Genomic DNA, 27,739 nt, shown 5'->3' on the forward strand with positions numbered 1-27,739 from the left:
GGCAGGGGAGAAGTTCTTCCAAAGGAACGAGGAAGACATTTTCCAAAACAAATGGAGGTGGTTTAGAATTAAGTCACTTAGACAAGTAGAGCCAAGACTAAACAAGGGTTTTTAAACTACTGTTATAACATAGATGGTTGAATGGCACAAAAAGATTATTTTTGGGAAACAAGTAATTTATGTTTCTTCTCCCTATTTTGGTAAAGAAAGATCTAATCTTTTATTGTCTTTATTGCATGGACTTTTCTCCTTCCAGTTAAAATTAGACAAAGCAAATTTAGACTGATATATTTGCAAGAGAACTTGCAACACAAACTAAATGACAAAGTAATTAAAAAATTCTCATGAAATAAAATGTGGCCTGCAGTTACTGTTATTAACAATCATTTAGGTGCTCATGTGACACCACCTAGGCTAGGTTATTTATTAAAGAAAATGGAGCAAACCATATAAACTGGACAAGAATAGATTTCAGAGTTCCTATTTTTCACACCCTTAACCAAAAAGTTTAGGATATCCACCAGGCAGCTGTTTTGAGATAGAGAGATAAAGCCTATCTTGCTGTATTACCCAACAAACAAAACACTTGTAATCAGATAATGCCTGGCAGTCAAGTGAAAATGAAATTAATTTTCTAAGGATTTCTTAACTTCTAAGAACTAGATGAAGACATAAGGGAGCAAACTCATGGGTCAAGTCCATTGATTATTCTAGTCATGTATGTTACATTTAATTTGTAAACTGGATTATTGCTTTGGCCTCTTATGTAGATTTCTAAAGCAGTCCTGTTAAATTAACAATGAGTAATCTGTTATTTCTCGAAGTAATAAAAGACATCAGTGTATTGTTTATGACTTGCTTATAGAAACCATCCAAGTCCCTCAGAAGAGGTAAAATGCCGACCCACATCTAATGACAGACACAGCCGCTGAAATGAAAACAGACAAAAATTCTTGTCCCTTACACCCCGGTTTGAATCTGAGCTCTCTCACCCTTTGCTTACCAGGCGTACCATTCTATAGGTTAAATTATTCTGTGGACAAAGATATGAGTGACTGACATGAGTAACTTCAAGTCAGTGCTGGGATGCAGGGCACCTGGACTGAAATGCCACATAACCCTACTGACTTGGTCCCTAAAAGTTGTGAGAAAAAAAATTAAACATGACAATAGAAAGTCTCTTTCCAAATTAAGTGATTTCTTTTCTGAGGTGAAAATCAGCCTAGGTAAAGGAATTACAACTGTAAACGATTTTAACAACAGGTACTTAGCAAATAAAAGACAGCACCTTTTATCTATTCCGTTCAAAGAGAGAATGGTATATAATCTGAAGTCTGTATTCAGCCCAGTAATTTGGAAACACTTTTACCCATTTTTACTAGTCCATAAAAGCCATAGCACCAGATTCTTGATAAGCAAGTTAGCTTTTTAGAAGGTTATCAGTGCACAAAAAGATGTGGCAGACAACTGAAATATAACGTTTTAAAATATGAATGATTTATCTATTCAAAAGCTATATATTTTCGTTTTCTATTTAATAAGGAGCACTCTAAGAGCCTTAGCAATAAAAATTCTTATTAAGCCTTCTTTAACCATTCCCATTACACTGAAATTTTTACTCTCAATTACCACTGGATTCTTTACATTTGTCACATTTATATATGCGACTACAAGATATTTCTACTTAGGCTGGTGATTTTAGGTTTACCTATTGTTTTTGAGTGACTTGTCTTTATCAACAATCTAATTCATTTAATCTTTTATATCTTTTGGCACAAAAGCAAATAAAGTTTGAATCAATGGACCAGGATGATCTAAGTGTGAATGGTATTATATCACTTTATCTTAGGGCTCTCTATTTAATGATAATACTTTCTCTGGCACTACCTGTGCTTTTGTGTATGAGTAACCTGACTTGGCAAAAAAAAAAAAAAAACCTGAAACCCCAAACACAATTAAATATGCTGTTCTCATTAGGAAGCTATCATTGTATTAAAGTTACATACTATGTTGTCTAGTCCATTGCCGTCCAGTTTTTAAGGTTCTATTGTATTCATTAAATGCTAGCATTATTCTTTAAATCTGAATACACAAATACTAATCATGAGGGCACATAGTTTGAACAATAAGTTGTTGAATTGCTTCAACACAAATACTAATCATGAGGGCACGCAGTTTGAACAATAAGTTGTTGAATTGCTTCATACCATAATTTGCATTTATGGTATAAATGATGTCGGAATAGGCTCTAGTCCAGGACTCTCCACTTGAAAGAGTGGTCAACATTCATTGACTTCACTTCAGCTGCTCCTCACTCAAACCTCTGTGACCTGTCTGTGCCTTCCACTCCACTGAAATTGTTCAGTTAAAGGTCAGAGATAAGCTTTCTTTCAGGCCCTTATTATTCTCCCCAGTGGATCACTACTCTCCATCGGTTTCCTAGGCTTTCTTGTACGAGCTCACCTGCTTCAACTGTTGAAGATACGAAACCATAGTTGTCCAAGTGTTCTTCCTGCCACACATGTATAGTCTGTTCTCTTCCCAAGCCCCTATTCTCCTCTTTTCTAAAATTCAAATAACTCTCATGAATCAAAACATATTTAGGGATAAAAGTCCAACTTCTTACCATGAGATTGGAGTTTACCAATGATTTGCCATTTGCCAAATTCAGAACCCCCTTTTCATCCTGTTTGAAGGATATGACATCCTGATCACTCATTCCGTCTTGAAATACCCTCCTCCTTGAATGGCTTGACATTGTGATTCTCCTACTTCTCCGGCTGGTCCTCTTGGTCTTCTCTGCTGGCCTCTCTTCTCTCTGGCATTTCTCTAGGTTCTGTGCTTATATCGCTTTTCCTGTAAACCTCAACATTTCCTTAATCATCAAGTCTGTTGGAGAGGCTCCCAAATTCACAGTCAAAAGGGCTCCAGATTTCCCTATTTCCAGGGGCCTTTGGACCATCTTTACATGGATATTTCATCAACAGCTCAAACAATGCTCAAAGCAGGCTCATCTTCTTTCCTCCAAACTGGATCCTTCTATTCTACCTCTGCTCATGATTCCAGAATTCTCCCTGTTGATTAGCTTGATAATCATTTGACACCTTCTCAACTCCCTTGACATTCAAGATTACTTGTTTTTTCTATGCCTTCTACCACCCATTCGGAACCCCTTAGTACTCTTCTTAACTACTGTAAGTCTCCTTCACTGTTTCTCTCTTCCAAACTTTTGACCTATTTTCAATCCCACTGATGCCTCAGTAATCTTTTAAAAACATCTTTGAGGGCTGGCCAGTGGCTTAGCGGTTAAGTGCGTGCGCTCCGCTGCTGGCAGCCCGGGTTCGGATCCTGTGCGCGCACCGACGCACCGCTTCTCCGGTCATGCTGAGGCCGCATCCCACATACAGCAACTAGAAGGATGTGCAACTGTGACATACAACTATCTGCTGGGGCTTTGGGGGGAAAAAAAAGGAGGATTGGCAATGGACGTTAGCGCAGAGCCAGTCTTCCTCAGCAAAAAAAAAAGAGGAGGATTAGCATGGATGTTAGCTCAGGGCTGATCTTCCTCACAAAAAAAATAAAAATAAAAATAAAAACATCTTTGAGTATATCATGTCCCTGCTTAAACGGTTCCAGAATAAAGTTCAAGCTCTGATCCCTTCTTGATGTCACCCTAACCTACCTTTTCAATCTCATTTGCAACCATACCCCTCTGTTGGAGCCAGAAAGCCCACTTACAGTTCTCTGAACTGGCCCATTTCTGTGCCTTCTCTCACCTGTTTCCCTTGCCTGGACCATTTGCTCTCAAAATCACTTGTTTCCCCAATCTAAGTGCCCACCAACGGATGAACGGATAAAGAAGACGTGGTATGTATATACAATGGAATACTACTCAGCCATAAAAAGATGAAATCTTGCCATTTGTAACAACACGGATGGACCTTGAGAATATTATGCTAAGCAAAATAAATCATACCCTGTGATTTCACTCATACATGGAAGATAAACATAGTTATAGAGAACAGACTGGTGGCTACCAGAAGGGAAGGGGGTAGGCAGAGGGCAAAAGCAGTAAAGGGAGACATTTGTATGGTGACAGATGGCAACTAGACTTTCGGTTGTGAACACGATGTAGTCTATACAGAAGTTGAAATATAATGATGTGCACCTGAAATTTATACAATGTTATAAGCAAATGTTACCTCAATAAAATAAAGAAAAAAATCACTTGTTTCCAATGTGTGGAAGATCGGCTCTCAAAATCTCTACCTTTCCCCAGCAGCCTTTCTCTCACTTAGCTGCAATCATTTCCTCCTTTCACTAGGTTCCATGCTGCATTTTATCTATTTACCTGTCAACAATTTAGTTATTTTGTATAGTTGTCTTACCTCTCCTGCTAGATTGTAAGCAAGATTTCAAGTGGTGCATTCATTTCTAGCTTTCCTCCCTTCACCAGGGAGTCTGGTAAAGTGCTGTGCTTACAAATGTTCTGAATTGAAAGTAATTTTTAAGTAATGAAAGAGAAGACACCAGAGTAAAATATGGAAAAACATCATGAATAGAGTCCCCAGCTCCCTATTTCTACCTAATACCTTCATCCAAGAGCCCACATTTCAGCGTTGCTACCTTTCCACTCAGGAAGGCTCTCTCTCTTCCTTTCCATTTGATGATTTATTAATCAGCCACAGTGCTGCTCACAAAGTAAACAGACGGTGGGGAAGAATGAAAGGAAAAAAGTCAGGGTCTTAATCTCCAAGATCTTAATTTAGGAGGGGTGTGTCAATACACATTCCATTTGTGCCACTGAGTCTGAGTTGCAAGGCATTAGTTAGCACAGGAGGACTCAGGGTTTCTGATCACTAGTGCGAAGACATTTTAAAAATGAGAATAAATTAAAAGCTATATAGGTCTTCCTAGGTCCGCCAGAAAAAAAAAGTTCGCTATGGAATAGTAAAATTAAAATGACCGCGAGAACGAGACGTGGGGGATTAAAGTAATGTGCGCTTCTAACGTCAGTATCCCCTCTCCGACACTGGTCCTTCATTAATAAGGACTGGGTCTGACTGCACCAACCCTTTTTAAAATGAAGACATAAAAGCCACACTCCTTTAAAAAAAAATCCTACTGCACCATATTGTAACGTACGAGCACTGGGTGCATTTTCACGCGCTCAAGAGCCTCTGCAACCACCGGAACACTGGTGTTCGACCTGTCCTAGCATCAGGAACTCGCTTCCATAAGGGGGCGCCGCATTCCGCGGGGGCTGGAGCCTCACCCCGGGAGCGCAGTCCCCAGGCGTAGCCTACAAGACCCTCACAAAGCGGAGTGCTCTAGAGAGGGGCAGCTCCGATGATGGCCCCCACAGGCCTGTCCCCACACTCTTTCCTGGCAATGCACGCGTCCGACCGCCCCTAGCCCAGGACAGCGCTCGGCGCCTCGGCCGCCAGGGAGCCGGGCCCAGCTCCCAAAGTGCCGGTGCCCGCCGCGGGCGTGAGCGTGGGCGGCCGAGAGGCGGGGGGCGCGGGGCGACGCCGCGCTGCGGCGGAGCAGCCTCCCTTCCCCCGAGCCCGCCAACGCCCGCGCGGCGGGGCCTCCACGCGCCGGGGAGCAGCGGGCGGCGGCAGGGCGGGAAGAGGCCGGGCGGTGCGCACCTGCACCGCGGGGTCGCTGCGCCCCACCCTTTTTCTCTCCCTCCGCGCTGTCCCTCTTTCTTTTCTGCCCCCCTCCCGGCTTTCTCCCCAGGCCGCAGCCCCGCTCCGCCCAGCTCGCGCGGCGGCCCGGCCGGCTGTGACGTCACCAGGCCCCGCCCCTTACTATAAATACTGGCGTCTGCGGTGCCGCCTTCCCACACTCGCTGGCTCTTCGCTAGGTTGCGGTGTTTTCCTTTTTCGCCTTCTTTTCATTTTCTTATCCGTTCTCGCTCTCTTGCTCTGCGGTGTGACGAGGCCGAATCCTCTGCCCACCCAGCCCTCGCCTGTCTTCTCGTCCCCGCGCTGTTGTTCCATTTCTCCCCTTCGGCCGCCGCCGCCACTGCTGCACAGCTGGTGTCGGTGCCGCGCTTTTCCCCCCACGTCGTCCCCGCAGCCTATGGCCCAGGCCGCCTTGGGTATTTCTGCTCAAGGTAACCACATCCCTCTTTAAAAATTCCGCCGAAAAAGAGAAGACGCTTTACCCGACTCTTTGGGCCGTTATCTCACGTGAGTACCGAGCCGAGGGGCGCAGGCGGGGCCGGGGCGCGGGGCCGGCCTTGCTCGGGGAGCGGCCGGGGGCCTCCCGGTGGGCTCCGCCGCCCGCCCGGCGTCCCCGCAGCGCCCCGCGGCCGGCCGCCTCGAACATGGCGGACGGCGTGTGTGTGGCGGCCGTCGGTGCCTCTGCGGCGGCGGCAGGCGCGCCTCGGGCCCTCGGGCGGCCGCCGGACGCTCGGCCGAGCCCACGCCGCCGCGGTTGGGGCGAGGGGGCGTGTGCGTGTGGGGCGCGCGCGGGGGTCTCGCCGGGGGTCGCGTCGCCTCCCGGCGGCGTGCGGCCCCCACCCCGCTCCCGTGGTGCATTGCTGTTTCCGGGGAGGGGGCCGGGCCGCAGCCCTGAGGGGCCGTGGTCCCGCAGCCCCGGCCGGCGCGAACCGCGCCTTCGCCCCGGGAGCCCGGCGGGCGGCGCGGCGGGCTGCGGCGGCCGGGCCTGAGGTTATGAATGGAGCGGGGCGGGCCGGCGCCGGCCTCCTGTGACAGCTGCCGGCGGGGGACGGGTTCTCGCGGGCGCGGGGAGTGCGGCCCCCCTCTGGTGGAGGAAAGTTGACGCCACTCGGGGCCCAGCGGCGGGGAAGCCCCGGTGTCAGGTAGCGAGTGAGAGGCCTTTGGCCCCTTCTGGAAGCCTCGGGGCTGCTGCTCCGCCCCCTGCGGCGCCCCTGATTGGGCCAAGTCGCTTTCACTCACCCCGGTCACCCCCTGGAGCCTGAGGATTAGTCACCATGGCTTCGTTTTCCCGTCCGCGCCACGATTCACAGGCCGAGAGAGGGGGAACTGTAGGCTCGGGTGGCTTATCAAGTACTGTTTGACGGCCAGCAGTTACTGGTGGTGACGTGTTTTAACCCTTACTCAAAATACGTCCTGAACGTGCGTTTCTTAGGCTCAGCTGCTGGTTCGGAAAACAGGCGGTCGGGGACACAGTTTACAGCCCCATGATGTTTCAGCAGATTTAACCGGATTTTGTGGTGGCATCTTGAATACGTTTCGATATTTTGTGTTCCGTCGTGTTTCCATCGTTGAGCTCCCAGCTTGGATGGGAACCTGAGGACTCTAAAAGGAGAGAATTGCTGTGTAATCGGGAAGGGTTGATGCGGAGGAGCCTGGCAGAAATAGGGCTAATGATTGTCGGGCAAGGCCCTAATAATCCTTTAATTTGTTTTACAAATGCAAGAGAGTGCAGATGTTCATCATGAAGACAAGCCCTGGGGAGTTTACATTTGGTAGGAAAGATGGGCTCCTAATGACTGTAGGTGATATGGTAGGTGCAGTAATAAGTAATCAATGCCTTCCGTCTTGCCACTCAGATTTAACTTACAAATTTTCAAACATACAGAGAAGGCGAAAGAATTGTACCGTCCCTTAGATTCAGTTAACGTTTGGCTTTATTTGCCATCCAGCTATCCATATGTCAATCCATCTTATTTTTCCATGAATTTCAAAGTAGGAGACGCCAGAATAGTTCACCCCTCCACCTTAAGTATGTACATATCATTAAATAGTTTAATACTGTTTAATATTCGTTAAAAAAAATTGGGGCAAAATTCACATAACATAAAATGCACAAATCTTAAGTATACTGTTTGATGAGGTTTGATAAAATACAGCTGTCTAATCCAAACCTCTGTCAAGCTGCAGAACATTGCCATTACCCCAGAAAGTTCTCTTTTGCCCCTTCAAACTCCCACTATCCAGAGGCAACCACGATTCTGATATTTTTTAACCATAGAATAGTTTTGCCTGTTCTAGGACTTATACATATAAAGGGAATTATACTGTATGCATTGTTTTGTGTAAAAGGCTTCTTATCATGTTTTTGATATTTATCCATTGTGTGTTTATCAGTAGGTTGTTCCTTTTTATTGCTGAGTGGTAGTCCATTATATGAATACCTTTCCTGATTTTTTTAAAATAAACTTTATTTTGGAATAATTTTAGATTTACAGAAAAGCTGCAAAGATAGTACAGAGTCACTGCATACCTCTCACCCAGTTTACATTGTTAACATCTTACATTACTGTGGTACATTTGTCAAAACTAAGAAACTGACTTCGTACATTACTATTAACTAAACTCCAGACTTGCTTTGGATTTCACCAGTTTTTAATGTCCTCTTTCTGTTCCACAGTCTGAGCCAAAGTACTATGTTGCTTATAGTTGTCATGTCTTCCTCAGCCAGTCTCTGATCTGTAACAGTTTGTCTTTCCTCGTTTTTCATGTTCTTGACAGTCTAGAGAAGTCTTGGCCAGATATCCAGTAGAATGTTCCTCAATTTGGGTTTGTCTGATATTTTTCTCATGATTAGACTGGGGTTTTCGGTTTTTGGAAAGAATACCACAGAGCAACTTCAAAAGTCATTGGTAAAGGCAATGTGAGTTGTTCAGAGAAATACTGACAATTTGGGAATACTAAGTTTTGGGGCAGTTATTGTCACAGTGATGGGAGAAGGTTTTTTTGTGACTTATTGGCCAACTGCTGACTCAGTAAAGTCTAGTTCTCTCTGTGCTATTTGCCAAGATGTTGTAGCAAGAGACAGTCTCTTCAAACAATTTTTAAGGAGCCTGATTGCAATTTTGTACATGATCCGGCTGATACACACTCACCATTCTAAATGAGAATAATTTATCTTTACCTATATCTCCTTGTCTCCATATTTTCATTTAACCTTCACTCATGGTTTCCCTTAACTGTAGAAGATAAACAGTTCTATTTATCTTATATGTAAATAGCTTTCTTATTCTGTGTATCCCTCTCCTGTTATTATTTATATTAAAATGTGCCTTTCAAATTTTAGGGGCTTTATTTTCTACTAGTATCTTTTTTATTAGATGGAAATGTTTTAGAGATCGTGCTAAAGAACGAATGTCTAAGGTTTAATGTTTCTAATGTTTCACATCATTGCTCTTGGGTTGAATTAAGCAGCACAATAGCTGTGGATATATAGTGGGGAAAAGATGAAAATGCCTCACCTAGGATAATTATCCTATTCCTTAGGATAATTGAGAAAACTTTGGTTCTGTGTCTAGTAGGAGTAGGCTTTTAATTTTTAACATTATCTCTGTGTGGGAAGAATCGGAACCTTTGTTTTGGAGTACATTATTTGGAATCTAATGTAAGGTTATAATCACCATTGCATGTTGGAATGGGTTCTTGCCTCATTGTGCATAAGTATTGAGTGTGTGAGGAGATTCCCCTAGCAGATTGAAAGCACATTTTACATCCCTCAAAGGTGGCTCCATCCCAGTTGAGATGAGATGTGGTTTAGATATGCCTAGAGTGATTCTGAAATCTCTCTGAGTCTTGGCCTTCTAGTTTCTAGTTTCATCATTTTTCTGGTTTCCTTTTTTTTTTTTTTTTTTTTTTTGAGGAAGATCAGCCCTGAGCTAACATCCGTGCTAATCTTCCTCTTTTTGCTGAGGAAGACTGGCTCTGAGCTAACATCTATTGCCAATCCTCCTCCTTCCCCCGCCCCCCCAAAGCCCCATAGATAGTTGTATGTTATAGTTGCACATCCTTGTAGTTGCTGTATGTGGGACACGGCCTCAGCATGGCCGGAAAAGTGGTGCGTCGGTGCGAGCCTGGGGTTCCGAACCCGGGCCGCCAGTAGCGGAATGTGCGCACTTAACCGCTAAGCCATGGCCCGCCCTCTGGTTTCCTTCTTAGCACCCTCCTAGCAAATACTGTCAGGTTGTATTACTTTAAAGCGGCAACTAGTGAATTACGAATAGAAGTACAGGTATAGCAGTTTAGCTTAGGGATGATAAGTCCATCCAATCCAATCATAGTAGGTACTAACCATTTCTAAAACTTGTTTAGGGGCCGGCCCCGTGGCTTGGTGGTTGGGTGCGTGTGCTTTGCTGCTGATGGCCTGGGTTCAGATCCCAGGTGCGCACTGATGCACCGCTTCTCTGGCCGTCCTGAGGCTGCGTGCCACATACAGCAGCTGGAGGGATGTGCAGCTATGGCATGCAACTATCTACTGGGGCTTTAGGCAAAAAAGAGGAGGAGGGTTGGCGGTAGATGTTGGCTCAGAGCCGGTCTTCCTCGGCAAGCGGGGGAGGATTGGCATGGATCTTAGCTCAGGGCTGGTCTTCCTCGCAAAAAAAAATAAATAAAACTTGTTGAGCATTTTGTGGTGTGCCAAGCACTTTCATATTCATATGTTGTTCCTAGTGATAGTAGAGTGACTTAAATCTAGATTGGTTAGGTATGAGGAGGAGGTAAACCCTAAGATATATTACCCAATATATAAGGCAGTTCTCAAACATTATTTCACATACATACGTAGTATATTAACCAAGTCATAAAATCTTTTTCTTATGTTTTTGATATGTAGCAGGATTTTACACTTTAAGCAAAGAAGAGCTTGGAATTCGGAGAGTAAATGAAGTGTTGTGGGTAGTTCCAAGCTACTAGATCATTATACATATAAAATCTTGCACACACACCACGTTGGTGAGAGTACTTGGAAATGTTTAAATTTTAGGCCACTTAGAAATTTGGGTTTTGGAGGACAAATAAGAGCAAAGATGAAATTAGATGAAGCCTGGGAACCGAATAGGTAGATAAAGCAACTTGCTGAGATGACCGTGATGTCAAGTTCTGTGAATTTTGTCCTATAGCAGCTTAGAAATGCTTACTACATAAAAAAGTACTTGGTGCTATGGTAAACCCTTTGAAAACATTTTGTGTAATGTGACTTTAATGAAACACTATTAGAACTAAAACTTATTCCTACAGTTAATCTTTAAGTCAATTTCACCTGTTTGAAGCACAACCTAACATTTTTTAACATAGGACTATGTACTACTAATTTTATTTCTTTCTTTAGGGCGAACTTTCTGACCAAGTATACAACTACCCAGAGGGCCTAGGAGAAGTGCTGTATAGAGAGCAGTTCGACTTCAACGCTGAGCCACCTTGGGAACCTAGCTGATGATAGGGGGGTTCCATCTCCTAACTTGTCCATGTAAGTATTTTCACATCTGTGGGGGAGTCTTGTAAAATTGAAGTAAAGGAGAGTTCTTGTTGCTTACTCTTTTTCAAAACTTGAAACTGTATTTACCAGTTAAAGTGCAGTGACTCTTAAAGCTCTTTTTAAAAGTTCTAAAATAGTTTAGAGGGTTGACCAATTACAGGTATACTGATTCAGTTATGTATTGTTTACCAGTGACTGGATCACTTAAAATTAATTTGAATACGTAAGTATTACTATACTTAAGTACTAAACTGCAGGCTAAGTTTTAGGTGATCTTATTAGTCCAGGTTTTGATATAAGTTGGAGAAAGCGTTTTTATTTTTGTTTCTTCTTTAATTTAGGATGTAGGCAGTAGTTTCTCAAATCATTCAACCATTTGACTTGGTGGATTCAACTATTTGGGCGTAATCAGAAAAAAAATATCGAAGACATTTTTAAATAGAGCAAAAGATTCTGCTCTCCATTCCACTCACTGAAGCTATATACCAAGAGCATGGGATAGGAGAGGTGAATCTTAGTGTTTCTAGTTTTGAGCTTGTGGCCAGATTTATATAATACTCAGCTGGTAGGGAAAAACTGGTTGTTTTTAGAGGACTCACTGAGAGATGATGGTATATATATATGCATGTCTCCCAACATGCCACCTTCCTAAGAGACTTGTAAGGATAGCTTTTGACTATACTTAATTTGATTTTCTGTATATGGATTTGACTTTGAATTAAACCTCTGTGCAAAATGTAATTCCACAGTAAACTTGTTTAATTTGAATTTGTGCTGCCAGATTTGTGTGGTTCATTTTTTAAATTTATTACTTATAGATTACTTGCTATTGAAATTTAGGTTTTGGTGTTGAGGTTTAGATGTTTTTAAGTTGGCCAGAGACTTGGAGGGAATAACATTTGAAATTTGAAGGAAAGCTGTGAGGGTATCAATTTAGTGTTTTTAAATCAGATCTTGTTAAACAGATTTTATCAAATAAAAATATTCGCTGTATCTAATTAGATAGAGTTTGTTAAAGCAAACTTTTTCAACACATTTGATGTTAACCTCAAATTACAATTTTAGAAATTTTTTTAAAAGTAAAGGTGGGGGGGAATTGTTATCTCTTAGATAATAAGATTTCTACTGACTTAGAACCCTGCCTGGAGAGTTTCCCATACTGGCTTTGTCCTAGCTGTGTGTATTTGAGCAAATTGCTAATTTTTTGAATCACGGCTATAAAATAAAATTTAACTAGGACAGTTAGCCCTAAACTGATAAAATGATTTCTCTTTTTTGAGTGTTTTAACCGTCCTTTGTTAATGCAGTGTGGTCTTTGGAACATCAGCATTAGCATCACCTATTGCAGAAATATAGATTCTCAACCCCACCCAAACCTGAATCAGAATCTGCATTTTAACCAAGTGGCTTCTTTGCATGTTAAAGAGAGGCACTGTTCCCACCATCTCAGTATCAAGTCAGTTTTATTTTAATTTTTGTTAGTCATCTGCTCTACTTCCAACATATCTGATGTTTTCCCCCAAGTTGGTTTGGAGATTTAAAACTCTTCTGGAGTGGCGTCTAGTTGAAATCAGAGTCGCGGGTAGATTCCAAGATGGAAATTTAAGAACAAGCTTCGTGTTTTAAGCAAGACCATGTTAAAGGATAAAGCTTCATTTAGGTCAAGTCTCTTGCTTTAATGGAAACTGAACTTTGCATTATATTTAATATTTCTAGTGATGTTTCCTCTTAAACTTGAGAAACTGTTATCAGTGAGCTGATACGTTAATATATGATTCTGCCAAATCAGGAAAAGGTAGTCTTGATTTAGAATAATTAGATATTGTAGAGCTTGGAAAGTCCATAGTTTTCCCATCTTCCTTGGGGTGGGGTCGATGGGCACAGATAGAGTATGCTGAAGAGATTTGTTATTCTGCAGATTCTGGCACCCAGGTGCAGTGTGTATTATGTTAAATGAAGCTGTAGTACTTAGTACTTGATGCTTTGCTGTAAAGCTACAGGTTCACACTCCCTTATTCGTGTAATTCTGAAATCCAAAAGTTACTAAAAAAATTTTTTATAGTTTCCTTGATGTGACCTAACCTGATCTGGGAACAAAAACTAGACCTGAATCTGAGCTGATTTGAGGCTATTTTTATCTCTACTTATCCCATTTAGTGCTAATATTCCTAAATTTTGAGGCAGAAATATTATGATTGCAAGGTATTGACTTATAGAGGGTTACATAATATATATAAAATGTATGTGCTATACTACCATTCTAAAATCTCAGAAATTTTGAATTCAGAAAGGTATCTGGCCCCATCTAGTCAAAGGTTTCTTGACTAGAATTAGTAAAAATGGCAAGAGAAAATTCTACATTGCAGAAATGTCCTTAGATATCAATAGCAGTTTACTGGACATTGAAATTCTGAGATTAATTTTCTGTGGAGCAACAATACTATTTGGAAAACTAGAAGTTATTAAAAGGACTTAACACATTGGCCTTCCTGTGGAAAATACTTGGCGCATAGCATTGCAAAGCATATAGCTAATGAATTCTATTTGAACCGTGTTATACTCCAATAGGATTTCTGTGTAGGTGGTCTAAGCTCTAAGATTTGGCTTCAGAGTTAGGTTTTTAAATTAGGTAACCATCTGAATTTGACATTTCATTTCGTTAAGCGTCTGGAAACTTTGGAAGTTGCTTACATAATAAAATTTTTTCTTTCAGAACTTTTCTTTACGGTGTGCATATGATGTAAAGTGTGAGCACTGTAAAAAAAAAAAACATTTAATATCAAATATTTAAATGCCAGTAATATCTCAGGTTAATGAAGGGCCTCTAATTGTGGAAAAGTTTTGCATGCTTTTTTTTTTTTTTTTTTTTTTTTGCGAGGAAGATCAGCCCTGAGCTAACATCTGCCAGTCCTCCTCTTTTTGCTGAGGAAGACTGGCCCTGGGCTAACATCCATGCCCATCTTCCTCCACTTTATATGGGAGACCGCCACAGCATGGCTTGACAAGCTGTGCATCACTGCGTGCCCAGGATCCGAACCGGCGAACCCCGGGCCACTGCAGCAGAGTGGGCGCACTTAACCACTTGTGCCACTGGGCTGGCCCTTGCATGCGTTTTTAAAAATTCGTTAGGGCTTTATGCTGGAGTAGTTTTTTTCAGTGGGCTAGATTTTCAAGTTATTTAGCTATAGTTCCAATTATAATTAATATATTAGCCTAATGGAAAATTTTTAAAGTCTCCATTCTAGGAAATGAAATTCTCTTCTAACCAGTTGCTTGTATTAGCACATCTGGTGATAAAGTCAGATTGAATTAATTGTTAGCATATTCCTTTTAGTGTTGTGTTGTATCTAAGAATGGAAAAGGGATTCAGTTAATTGATTTGTTTAAATGAACTCTTAAAAATTATTTTTTTACCTGGTTTCATTAGTTGACTCTGTTCATGTAGGAACTTCATAAGAATATCAGTGTTTTAAATATTCATGTTCTATCTCCTGATTGTTCTTTATGAATTTACTAGTGCTATTCCCTCATGTTTCGCTGTTAATTGTCAGTGGAAAAGGCAGATTTTGAATCATTATAGAGAAAAGAAATTTTAGTTTTGGTAACTTAAAGATTCTGTGATGCAAGCAAATTTTAACATAATGTTCATTAATGGTTATTAGTACTCTTAGACCAAAAAGATAAACAGAACTACTATCATAGTTTTTAAAGTACGTGTATGCCCTTGGCATGCACAGGGTAGTATTTAATGGTGCCTCACTGCTTGTGTAAAGTAGCAAAAAGGTATCCTGTACAAGCACAGTGTGAGTAATGGCATGTTAATGGATAAAACAGAATTTGGGGGATGTGGCATTTATTTGGGCAAATTTAGAATCTTTTCTGGGAGGGCCAAAAAGATTGGAAAGCACTGTAGACCAATTTTTATTTTGTGAGGAAAATTAGCCCTGAGCTAACATCTGTTGCCAATCCTCCTCTTTTTGCTGAGGAAGATTGGCCCTGGGCTAACATGCATGCCCATCTTACTCTGCTTTTTATGGGACACCGCCACAGCATGGCTTGACAAGTGGCACGTTGGTCTGGGCCTGGGATCCGAACCTGTGAAACCCAGGCCGCCAAAGCAGAGTGTGGAAACTTAACTGCTACACCGCCGGGCTAGCCCCAAGACCAGTTTTTTAAAGGGGATGAAATAGTTCTTGCGTTTATTACATAAGATAGTTGAGCCGGGACAATTAATAGTGACTACCAATCCGTGTGTTCATTATACTCCTTTGCCTGGTTTTATTTCAGAGTTTTTGAGTTTGGGGTTCCTTCCTCTACCCCCCCAAAACCATTTTGAAACTATTCCGATTAGGAGTAAATGAGATACTGTGTAAACTGTACCTTGTAAACTATAAGATCTAGGTAAGTGGTAGGCTGCCATTCTAGGCTGGCCGTTGGTCAGACAAGCCTAAGGAGGCTGTTGCAAGTGAAGTTCGCTCACATACTGGTAAGGCCTAGGAAAGAGATATTTTTGTCCTTTACCTCCATTCCAGGATCATCTGTGCACACTTAATAAAACAATTTTTGTCACAAGCTAGGTGAAGCAGAGATCTGGCCATCCTTTTCTCTAATCCAGTGAATAATGTCAGGAACATTATGGCATGAATAAAAAATATTTGTATATCACGCTGAATTACAAGGATTAGGCTGATGAAGTTCAGCCTGTCAAGGCCATATCTAGCCACCATGAGGTCTTAAATGCCTATAACTAACTGACTTGAAGCAGGAGCCAAGATATCAAACATCTTAGGAATGCTCCGTTGTAAACTTTTTGCCTTTTCTTTATTATCTTATGTAAGCACACATTTCAATTTTCTCTTCAGGGTTTACTTGCTGAGGAGTTTTGTTACCTTTTGTTCCTTTGCTGTCTAGCTTTGTAAACTTGTGAATTGATCTTGATTATCTTGAGCAAAGTTATTTGGGGGTTGCGGAGGTGTGGTATTTTGGTGTTTTTTTACCTGTGATGTGTGGGCTTGATCCTTAGAAGTTTAAAAATTTCTGATGAAAACATCCTTTAGAACTGCTCTGTTCAGTATGGTAGACACTAGCCAGATGGCTATAGAAATTCCAAAAGTTAAAACTACATAAAATTAATTCCATTCCTTAGTTGCTTGAGCCACACTTTGAGTGCTTGGGAGCTATATGTGGCTAATGGCTATTGTTTTGGACAGTGATAAAGAACATTTCAATCATCACAGAAAGTTCTGTTGTACAGCATTGCTCTAGGATAATTGTTACTGTGAATGTGAGTAGTATTAGCTGTAATAATCTTAAAACATCTATTAATAGTAAGAATCATAAGAATTACACATTCTCTTTGTTCTTAGATTTATCTAATAAAAAACTGTTCTTTAACTGTAGGGGCTTTTCAGTTTTATATTCTAATTGAATTCTTTAGTTGCCTAGCATGTTCTTAGAATACAGCTCCCTGCTATGACTTCATGTGCTCTTGCAGACTGAATTTAATATTAGGTTTATGTTGAATATATGACTTTAGATAATTTTTTATCTGTTTCTTGTTTTTTACTGCAAGGATTCTCTGATGCCCAGTCTATAAAGAGCTCCTGAATTAAGTATAGTATCTTAGCTCCATCATCTAGGTGCAGCCTGATCAACATATTAGTTATGACCATATTAGCATGACCAGAAGTTCATGTAGGATGAATATCTTACTATGCTCAACATGGACACTGTAAAAAAAGGATCACTGAATGAATAAACCTCAAAGTGAGAGAGATTTGCTATCCTAAGTTCATGAAGAGCTCCTACAAGTCAATAAGAAAAAGCAAAAAATACAATAGAAAAATGAGCAAAAGACTTGAAGACCGTTTTTCACTTGAAACAGCCTAGCAGTTCCACTCCCAGGTATGTGGCCCTTGACTCTAGAGCCTAGGGCAGTGCTACTTAAACTGCCAGTCAGCAAGATGACTCTCGTACCAGAATGTCAAGTAGCATGCTGCTTGGTTCTTAACTTGTGGATCAGCTAATTTACAGACCACAGTTTGAGGAGCACTGCCCTTGGGTACGTAAAGAATAGGAAGAAATTTTATATCATAAATAATGAATGTTTATAAATAATATAGCAAAAAATGGGAAGTAACCCATAGGTCCAGTTTGGATAAATAAATGTGGTATATCTACACAGTAGAATACTACACAGCAATGAAGATTAATGGACTCCAGTCACATCTATGCGCATGCAGGAAATGAAACTATAAAGCTGAGCAAAGGAAGTCATGGTAGAAAAACAACAGTGATTCCATTTATAGTTCAAAACCAGTAAAGCCAATGTTTTAGGGGCCCAAAAAAGAATAAAACTATTAAATAACAAGGGAGTGGTGATTAGAAAAGTCTGAACATGCTTATTCTAGGGGAGATGCAACCACTGCCACCCGGGAAAGACGTGTAGGGGCTTCTAAGGTGTTCAGGCTATTTTTTAAACCTGGTGTTTGCTGCAGTAATTGTAATGCACACGTTTTATATATATTAAAAATAAGTTTTCCTCTTGGAGAGGTGTCAGTGAGATCTATGCTCAGGTAATCAAAATAGTAATTAAGTGCATTTGTTTAATGGGTTATTCCCTATGCTGCACCAGGGATGCTAGAAAGCTTGAAATGAATATGGTTATGTATTTCCTCTTGTTCATGTTGCATTACAATAGTTATCTTTAATGTTACCGCATCTTAATTACCAAAAGGAATTTAAGTATTTTACTTGTGTGCAGATGCACACACGTTTCCCCCAGAAAAAAATTGTCTTCATATCATATAGTCAGGACACATTTAAGGGAGCCTAATCTTGTCAATTCCACATGCAAAAGTATGTTGCTATCAAAATCCTGTATTTCCATTTTCTCCTTAAGATATATTTTAGAATTTATTGTGAGATGTTTCATTGGGCAGCTTTTACGCAGGCACTGTAAACTTAGCCTGTTGGGCTCATTTCCTTTAGGGTTTTCTTTTTCCCTCCCTTTAGCATATATCCTGTTCATTCTCGTTCTTGTCTGTCTTTTAAAATAATTCTTTAAAAGGGGCCCTCCTGGTGGCGCAAGCGGCTAAGTGCGCGCACTCCGCTGCGGTGGCCCGGGGTTCGCCAGTTCGGGTCCCAGGCGCGCACCAACGCACTGCTTGGCAGGCCATGCTGTGGCAGTGTCCCATATAAAGTGGAGGAAGATGGGCATGGATGTTAGCTCAGGGCCAGTCTTCCTCAGCGAAAAAAGAGGAGGATTAGCAGATGTTAGCACAGGGCTGATCTCCTCACAAAAAAATAAATAAATAAAAAATTCTTTAGCAGTCACCTTTAGTGTTCTTCCTCTAGGGTTACTCAGGTTTTTTTTTTCCCCCCAACCTTATCACCTGAAAAATAAGTTCAAGGTTGTTATTGCTATTACTAGCTTTCCTCTTACTGTCAGTTGAAGCAACCCTTGTCCTGATTATCCTAAGTACTCATTGTGGGTTATTGTTATTATCCATCACTTATTTTTGGTACAATATGGCAAAAGTTTATATGGTCTTATGATCATCATACAATTTATTGCAACTTCCTACCTATCAGTTCCTGGAAGTACTTTTTTTTAGTGGTTCAAACGTGCTCCAGGCCTCACATCTGTAGTGTCAAAACATCCTTTAGAAGCCTCTTCTAATGCTCTGCTGGCCCATTGTTTCTAGAGGTTTTCTGTATGGTAAGTAACATTTTTCTGTCGAAGGTAGAATGCAGGGGTGACTTTGCCAGCATTGTGTCTATTTTTAAAACTTTGAGCTGAGTGCTAAGGCATCAAATGGCTGTGTAAAAAAAAAATAAATAAATAAAGGTAGAAATGCCCTTAGGCTTCTTTAGAGTAATGGTAGTGTAAAGTTCAAAGTATCTCAAGTTGTTTTTTTTAATGAGTAGAAGTCCTTTTAGAAAAGTGGTTGATACATTAAGGTTGGGTTTCCTGCTAGATGTCTCTAAAACGGTACCCTCAACCTTTCAGCTCTCCCTGTTCTACTTCTAGGGAGGTCTTCACTTCAGAAATCCAAGACTCATATTCATCCAACTTGGTGTCAAGTGGGCTGTTGCTGCCAGAATTATCTTGTGATTATTTGAAAGATGTATCAGTTTCTTCTGAAGTACAATCAACTGTAGAAGCCTTTGTAGCAGGTGTGTAACAAGGCAAGTGCCCAGCTGCTGCAGCCACTACTCTTGGAGCTATTCTCTTGATGAACATGAGGACTCATCGGCCTCATGAAAGGCTCCAGGGAGCAGTGTGCAGTTCTTTGGAGCCTTTTGTTTCTTTGGCAGCCCTTCGTGAAAAATGTATTATCAAAAAACACCAATGTGAAGGTGTAAATAAGGAATGTTAAAGATTTTTTTTCTTCCTAACTTCCATGTCCAAGAGGAAATTACTTATTATAACAGTGGTATTGATCACAGCATTTGTATTAGTGTAAAATAAGTATTGATAAAAATAAACTTCAGAGCTTTTGTTAAAAATAAATTTACTCTTAAGTTTTAAAGCATTTTGAAGAGAATCAAAGATTTACAAAGGGTAGTTTTGCTTTAAGTTTAATGTAAATAATTCAATGTCCAGCAGCACCAGACTATAGTATATAGTGTTCCACAATGTGTTGGAGCTAGTAAATCAGTCCTGTTTCTGATCTATAAGCCGTAAAAAATTGGTGCAGCATCTGTTGGGAATTATACCAGGATTGGAGCAGTAGGGGGAAGTTTGGCATCACCTGGGTTTGAGTCTACATTCTTAATGGAGAGGTTCCTGGAAGTTCCCTGTGGTGTTTAAAAGTGAGGTGGATTAACTTGGTGGATCTGGAATATAGTATAAACTATGCTCACCTCCAACACATGGATGCTTATTTTCATTCTGGCTCCCTAGAACATGCTGTGTGTCAGATTTTTGGTTTAACGTATCATCACCAAGTAACTTGAAATGCCTCTTGAAAACATTTGAGGCAAATATTTTTTTAGTGCTGTAAATAAAGCAGAGATGTAGAACATAAACCTTTCCTTTTGCGACAGTGGAGCTTTTTAAAGTATTTTTGCTAACGTTAAGAAAATTGCAAGCAAAGACTCCTGGAGGTATGATTATGAACTGTGTTTTAGGACTCCTTTAGTGAGATTAGGGTATTTTGGTATATTGGAGATAGGAAAGACTCAATTAGGATCAGCCTACCCTTAGCCACCTACTTAAGTCTGTTCAATTTTTAGAAATACTGAGCTTCCAAGTGACATTTCATTTGAACAAAAGGTTTATTGGCTCAGGATGTGTTAGAAAACTTCTTTCCTGAAGATCTTTTGTGTTTTGCAGATTCTTTTGAGGAATTAATTTTTCCTGGGCATAGCTTTTACTCTTTAACTGACAGTTGAGCCTTACATTTACATGTGGGTCACTTGTGTATAAAGGTTTTTGGGCTCCTTTTAAGAATGTGCAAGATGGACCATCTTTTTGACACGCTTCCAAGGAGTTCAGTGCTGTCACCACCACTCCTAAGTTTAAGAACTCCCCATTCTTAGAGTTGTGAAGTTCTAGTCCATCTGTTTCTGAGTACCTACTCTGGTTAGGAATTATGGGAATCTCAAAACCTTCAAGGAGCATCTGAGAAGATAAACGGATTGAGCTCAGTTATCTCCACATTCACGATCTTTTGTGTATAGACTTGATTAGTACTGGTTTCAATCAACTGTTTTATTGCAGTGCTCAGTATAATTAAGGAAGTCAAATAATATTACGTTTACATCTGTTTTAGTGATGTCAAGTGTGTTAGTCCCTTAATCCTTTTTGTCAAATACTGCCGATTGAGCAAATGAATTTTATTTTTCTATCAGTCTTTTTGTGAGTCAGCTAGAGATTGGTAAACTAACCCTATGGTTACTTCTGAAGTGAGAGTTCCATTTCAGTGATGATAAAGCTACTCCACAAGCCATTGTATCTTTCCTTTAGAGCAGGGCATGCTTTTGATTCTTTTTATTCATGTTGGTAGTATCGTTGTCAGCTGTTTTAGTTTGGCCCTCAGTTAACATTTAAAATTATTTCACTTCTGCAAAAGTCTAATATATAGTGATAGAAAGCAGATCAGTGGTTGCCTGAGGTGGAGTTGGGGATTTACTGTAAAAAGGACATGAGGGAATTTTTCTTTTTGGTGGTGGTTACACAGGTGTATACATTACAGCCATGTGTCGTTTAGTGGGGATAGGGTCTGAGAAATTCGTTAGAGGATTTCGTCATTGTGTGTACATCATAGAATGTACTAAAGGGGAACAAAATTTGCCACCTCAAAATGTATCTCTTTAACATGAGGATTATCTTAGGCTGATTATTATTATTTTAGTGTGTGTGTGTGAGGAAAATTAGCCCTGGGCTAACATCCATGCCCATCTTCCTCTACTTTACATGGGACACTGCCACAGCATGGCTTGGCAAGTGGTGCATCGGTCTTTGCCCGGGATCCGAACCTGCGAACTTAACCGCTACGCCACCAGGCTGGCTCCAGGCTGATTGATTGATTGATTTTTTTTTTTTTTTTTTCCAGGCTGATTATTTTTAAGGAACAAAACTCAAAGGTTTTTTTTTGTTACGTCCCTCTTAACTGTATAAAAGAATTCAGATTAAAAAACCTGTTTCAGGAAGTGAGCCATCACCTTAGTGTAACATGAACTAGGTGGTAGACAGGGAGGAACCTAGAAAAGCCTGTTTGTTGGGCAACCCTCTTTGTTTTTCTGTTTCTGTGTGGCCAAACACTTTTTTCCCAAATGTTTGCTCCTTTTCACTTGCCAGTGAATTAGCTTCCTTCCATTTGAAGTCCGTGACTCTCCCCACTCCCAACATCTTATTTTGTCTTTAGTGAGGATGGTGTTCAGGGTGAGGGCTCTGGGCATTTTGGCATGTTACTTTGGTTTTCTGGGTTTCTCCCATGTGCACATGTTACTAAACTTTTGTTTTTCTCCTGTTAATCTGTCTCATGTCAATTTAGTTCTTAAACCAGCCCAGAAGAACTTGGAAGGGTAAAGGAAAATTTCCTCTCCTACAATACTTACACAAACCTAGATGGTATAGGCTTAGGGGACTACTGTCGTATACACGGTCTGTCGTTGATTGAAAAGTCATTAGGCGGCACGTAACCATATTGCATGTAAACTGTTGATAAGGTGGATGAAAAAAGGAAAATTTTCAAATTTGGCGTTTACCTGAATTAGACAAAAGATATAGAAACAACAGCACGGTTGAAATGTAGACAGTAGTCATGAAGAAAGGTTAAAAGGCTGTGAATAGGCATGATAGGGTTTTTTTTTTAACGTGAATAAACTTGAGTTTATTAATGACTGTGGGAATTTGTGTGTCTGAGAAATGGTTGGCTGATTATTGAGATTTGATAAAGCTCTATCAAAGAGACTGAGAGTTGTGTTGGATTTCTGAAAAAGGAATCCTGTGTTAGGAAAGGGCTATTGAGGAGACAGGTTTTTCCTTTCATTATTAAACATAATTTGATCATCAGCATCTCTAGAGCTAGCCTAATTAGTTCTGTGCCCCAGTGTCTTCAGCTGTAAAATGGGGATAATACCGTCGTTGTGCTTTTAGGGATTAAAAGTTAATATTGTATAGGGCCCGCCCGGTGGCGCAAGCAGTTAAATGCGCGTGCTGTGCTTCCGCGGCACCGGGTTCGCAGGTTTGGATCCTGGTGCACACCGATGCACCGCTTGTCAAGCCATGCTGTGGCGGTGTTCCATATAAAGTAGAGGAAGATCAGCATGGATGTTAGCTCAGGGCCAATCTTCCTCAGCAAAAAAAGAGGAGGATTGGCATCGGATGTGAGCTCAGGGCTGATCTTCGTCATAAAAAAAAAAAGTTAATATTGTATAGATAAAGTGCTTAGAGCAGTGCCCAGCACACTGCTATAAAAAAATGTTTTCTTTTAGATTTGATCTAGTTTAGCAGACAATGAGAGTTGAACCTATAGATTATGTAGTTTGAAAGTAATTAGAAAAAATATCCTTATCCCTATGACCATACTTCTCTATAAAAAGCTCTGGAGAATGTGGGCATTTGGCGGGTAAGACTGGATTGATGGTTTGTAAGTACTGAGGATCATGATGTTAGAGGAAAATTACCCTTGCTGTAAGCACTATAGCTGTAAGAAATTGAGATTCATCTTGTTCTGACTTTAAAAGCTAGACTTTTTGCATTTGGTATCAGTTGCCTGTGGTGGTCCATAATTGATAACCCAAGGTTCCAAGTAAATACTATATGTATAGTAGAATATAGTTAGGAGTCTCGTGAACTGAAATATTAGGCTAAAGATCTTGATTAATTTTTTTTCCTTTTTGTGAGGAAGATTGGCTCTGAGGTAACACCTGTTGCCCATCTTCCTCTATTTTTTTTTTTTTTTTTCCGCTTTTGGAAGATTTGCCCTGAGCTAACATCTGTGCCCATCTTCCTCTGTTTTTTGTATATGGGTTGCCGCCACAGCATGGCTTCATGACGGGTGTCAGTCCACGCCTTGGATCCGAACCCACGAACCTGGGCTGCCAAAGCAGAGCGTGCCAAGCTTAACTGCTACGCCACTGAGCTGGCCCCAGGATTAAATATTTTTTATCATTAATAGAATAAATGAAAGCTGTATTGCCAAGAAAGATTTGTGATGCTAAACTTAACAGAACTTCCGTACCTTCTTACACTTACCTTTGCATTGATCTTTTTAAATGAGTAGCCTTTATCTTTTCTGTTTGCCTTAGTACATAGTTGAATATCCCCCCAAAATTGATGTTCCAGCTGGAGTTAGGTTACTTAAAATACATATGTATCCTCAAGCCTAAAATGTCTACTTTCTGGGCACAGATTTACATCAGTCCTGGTATAACAACCTTCAGAGAGTGTCCAGGCTATGATTTGAATTTACTGCAAAAGTATTAGGTCTCATGCATATATGCCTAAGTTAACTCTTTTGGTAAAATAAAAATATCCTCAACATTTCAGTTTCTACCATTGCATGAAAGAGATTTGAGCTGAACTGAATGTAGTTGACTTCTTGGAAATGAAGCTGGTACTGGTTTAAAAGTTAAAACTAAATATTTGTATTTCATGAAATTTGACTAGTATTACAGCTTACTGATGAGTTTGTTTTGGTGCAACCAAAAAGCTGACATTTTGGGAACCATTAAAATGGAGTATACTTTTTGGACGAGGGTCATCATCCAACTCTAGCATAGAGCAGGGGGAGGGAGAGAGAAAGAGGGAATCAAGGACACAGGAAAGGCTGTGCAGGTTTTAAAATAGGTTGCAAGAGCTGGTCTATGCTCATCATTAATGTGGCAACCAGAAATCAGTACCAGACAATGAGTAGTATCCTGTTGGGAGGACTTGTTTTGTGTTAAAAGAAATCCTTGCCTAAAGTAACCTAAAGACCAGTGAATTCAGCAAAGATGATACACCTTTATGTCAGTATGTGCTGCCCCAGAGAAGAATGGGTAAAATGAGGAAAGGTTTATTTGATTGATTGGGGAGGGGTTGGATTTAGTCTGATGCCTTTTTAAAAATCAGAATTCTTAGTAAATGATTTAGGATGCATAGGTACCCAGTTTATACCTAGTTTCAAATTAGGGTGGCATTTTTGTGTTTCTAGCAATTGGCAACTTAGTTTTAGCTCTTTTCTGAGCCAACACTTAAACCAGTGTTTTTACTCATGTGTCCTGTAGATATATATATTTTGTTTGTTTGTTTTACAACATGTTTTTGAGGATTTAGTCAAGATAGTTAACTGAAGTTGATCTAGGATGGAACAGGTATTAAATGACATAGGACCAGGCGTTCTGATTTCTAATCCAATAACGTTTTCGCCAAATCAACTCACCACATAGGAGACTTACACTGCTAACTTTTAATGTAACTATAACTGTTTTAGCTTGAGGTGAGACCTAGGCAGTCTGTATCAAAGCTGCAAATTGTCCCCTCAAGTCACCCTCCAAGTCACCCGTTTCTATTACTTAGCTTTCACCTATTCCAGGATTTTATTTAGAAGATGTTTATCTGCAATTACCTGGTAGTGTGCTATGTTATGTGGTTGGCAGTGTATTGAAGGTCAGACTACTATTTTAATTTCTTGGCTGCAGATGATTGTTTCACTAGCTTTCTTTAATAAAATGAGTAAAATTGTATATGTTATGGAAGAAACACAAAACAAGATGAATAATACAGACTGGGTCTGCAACTCTGTGTACATGAGGTGGACCATATTGACTTGTAATAAATTGTGCACATATGTCGATTACCTTCTCAAGAAATTATGTCCTATTGAGCTTGTTTTTTAAATGTATAAAATATACTTTTATTCACTTTAAAATGGGCACTAAAGGCTATTAGTGAGCCAGTGTTTCTGGAAATGTGTTACATTTCTCACTGAATTAGGCACTTAGCACACTTTCATTGACAACTCATACATTAAGTCTTAACTAATGAAATAATACAGACTTAGAAATAACTTCTATTTTGACAGTTTGTTGCATATTCTAAGGACCCAGACATAAGGCTTGGTGGCCCTTCTCTTGTTTTTCCTGGTTTATGACTTTCGGCTTTGTGGAATACGGCTGAGATGAAAGGATTTATTGACGATGCAAACTACTCTGTTGGCCTCTTGGATGAAGGAACAAACCTTGGAAATGTTATTGATAACTATGTTTATGAACATACCCTGGTAAGTATGCCATCTCACATGTCTGAAATACAGTATTTATAGATTTCTGAATTCTAAAACATAAATGTTTTATTTATTTCCAAGATGTTGATCCAATAAAAATACTTGGTTCAGATGTTAACTTTTCCGGGTTGTCTTAACTTGGCAACCCCCATTTCCTCTTGTGTAGTGATGAGGTTTTCTTTCTAGCCCACATTTAAACAAAACAAAAACTTCCTGACGGCCCTTTCTCTGCTGTGTCTTGTAGCCCCTGGCTCTTGTATATTCTATTTTCTTGATACGTTGCCAGCTATCCTCCTTTTAGTACATGGCTTCTTACTCATTTTTCTCAATTGTATGTTTTTATAGAATTTAATCTATATTTCAGATAATCTTTCTTGTGTATGTTGAGTGAGAATTTGTTAATTTATACTGAATGCTTTACTCTCCACTGCCAAGTGTCAACGCACATAGAATCATATTCACTGCTACTTTTAAGATCATTTATTTTTTTTTGTACTTAGTGATAGAATTATTTTTGTTTATTGCCTTACTGATAGAAATGGTTTCTTTGTTGGAGCTAACTTCCCAGGTTCCCCAAATTTCTTGAAGAATTGTTTTCATGCTGCTGATGTTCAGTAATTGGATACCAATAAAAACTTCTCTCATCTTGATCTTTACTAATGTGCTCAAGTCTCTTCACACCCCAACAAAATCCCTTTATTTCTCTCTTCTTCAGCCATCAAAATTCTCAGGGAAAAAAAGGTGACACTTGTCATACTATTCAGTCTGTTCTACAGCCAAGCCATTCTAGAGTTAATTCTCTCATGTCACTAGGAACCTCTTAGTGGAAGTGTGGTGACCTTTCTCTTAGTCACTTTCACAGCAGTCTTCCTGGGTGAGATATGATCTTTGAAATATTCCTTTCATCCATTCTTGACCCACAATCTAAATTATTCCACATTTAGTAACATTTAGTGAGGGTTAGCTGTCAATCCTGTTCTTTTCTTGCAATCTCATCTAATTTCCTCAAGGGTGGTTACAACTTAAATACCTTTTTTTTCTTAATCCCAGTTCTCTTATTGGTAGCCATAATTGCCTGACTTTTTTCACTTTAAAGTAAAAATAAAATTTCTCCAGAACATTAGGGATGGCATGTCTTGTAAGGATGGAATAACTTCAATACAACTGTCTTATATCTGCCACCCATAACCCATAATTTCCAATCATGTCTATTTCCTGGTCAGTATGTTCCAATAATGTACATTTTCAAATAATGTGGATTAAAGAGTAGAAAACAGTAATATTGCCTTCATGGCTTTTCAAACAGTATTTGGATGTTGTATATTCTAAGTAAGATTATTTGTCTGCCTTCTAACGTTGAGTAATTTATGCTCTGGCTGACATGTATAGTCATTACTCTACCCCTGGAGTAGCCACAGCTTTAAAATCATTACAGATCTCTCCCAGATCCCTAATTAAAATTAGTTTTCTTACTTTCGAAGGCAGAATATCCTTACTCAGGTTTATCTAGTATACTTCTGTATTTTTTAATTTGATTTTGCCGTCTCTCTGCCACACAAACCACCAACTTTGTCTCGTTAAAAATGGGTTCCCAGTGTAGTTGCTTTCTTGTTTTATCGTCTTGTCTTTAGGTCTAATTTATAATGTAGATAGACAGCTTGTTTTGTTTAGCGTTCCTGATTCTTCTCACTGTATTAGAAAATTAGATACTGAAGTGCCACAGTAGGCCTATTTTAAACAGTGGGGGAAAGCACGAAGGAAATAGGTGGTGATCCTTCTTCTCAACTCCCAAAAAGTAAAAT

General features: G+C 40.1%; 1 protein-coding gene across 4 annotated transcripts in view; it reads left to right on the forward strand.

Moving 5' to 3' along the window:
• Positions 1-5,841: 5,841 nt before the first annotated feature.
• Positions 5,842-27,739, forward strand: part of AZIN1 (antizyme inhibitor 1) — a 34,428-nt gene continuing 12,530 nt past the window's right edge. The window contains 4 exon segments of one of the 4 annotated variants that reach the window (NM_001291517.1): positions 5,842-6,197; positions 11,071-11,208; positions 19,250-19,395; positions 25,737-25,934. In NM_001291517.1, the coding sequence (NP_001278446.1) occupies positions 25,833-25,934 (102 nt within the window). In that variant the 5' untranslated portion in view covers positions 5,842-6,197; positions 11,071-11,208; positions 19,250-19,395; positions 25,737-25,832. 4 annotated transcript variants of the gene reach the window in all.

Source organism: Ceratotherium simum, chromosome 23 (assembly GCF_057802395.1).
Source record: "Ceratotherium simum simum isolate JZ-2026a chromosome 23, ASM5780239v1, whole genome shotgun sequence".
Classification (NCBI taxonomy): Eukaryota; Metazoa; Chordata; class Mammalia; order Perissodactyla; family Rhinocerotidae; genus Ceratotherium; species Ceratotherium simum.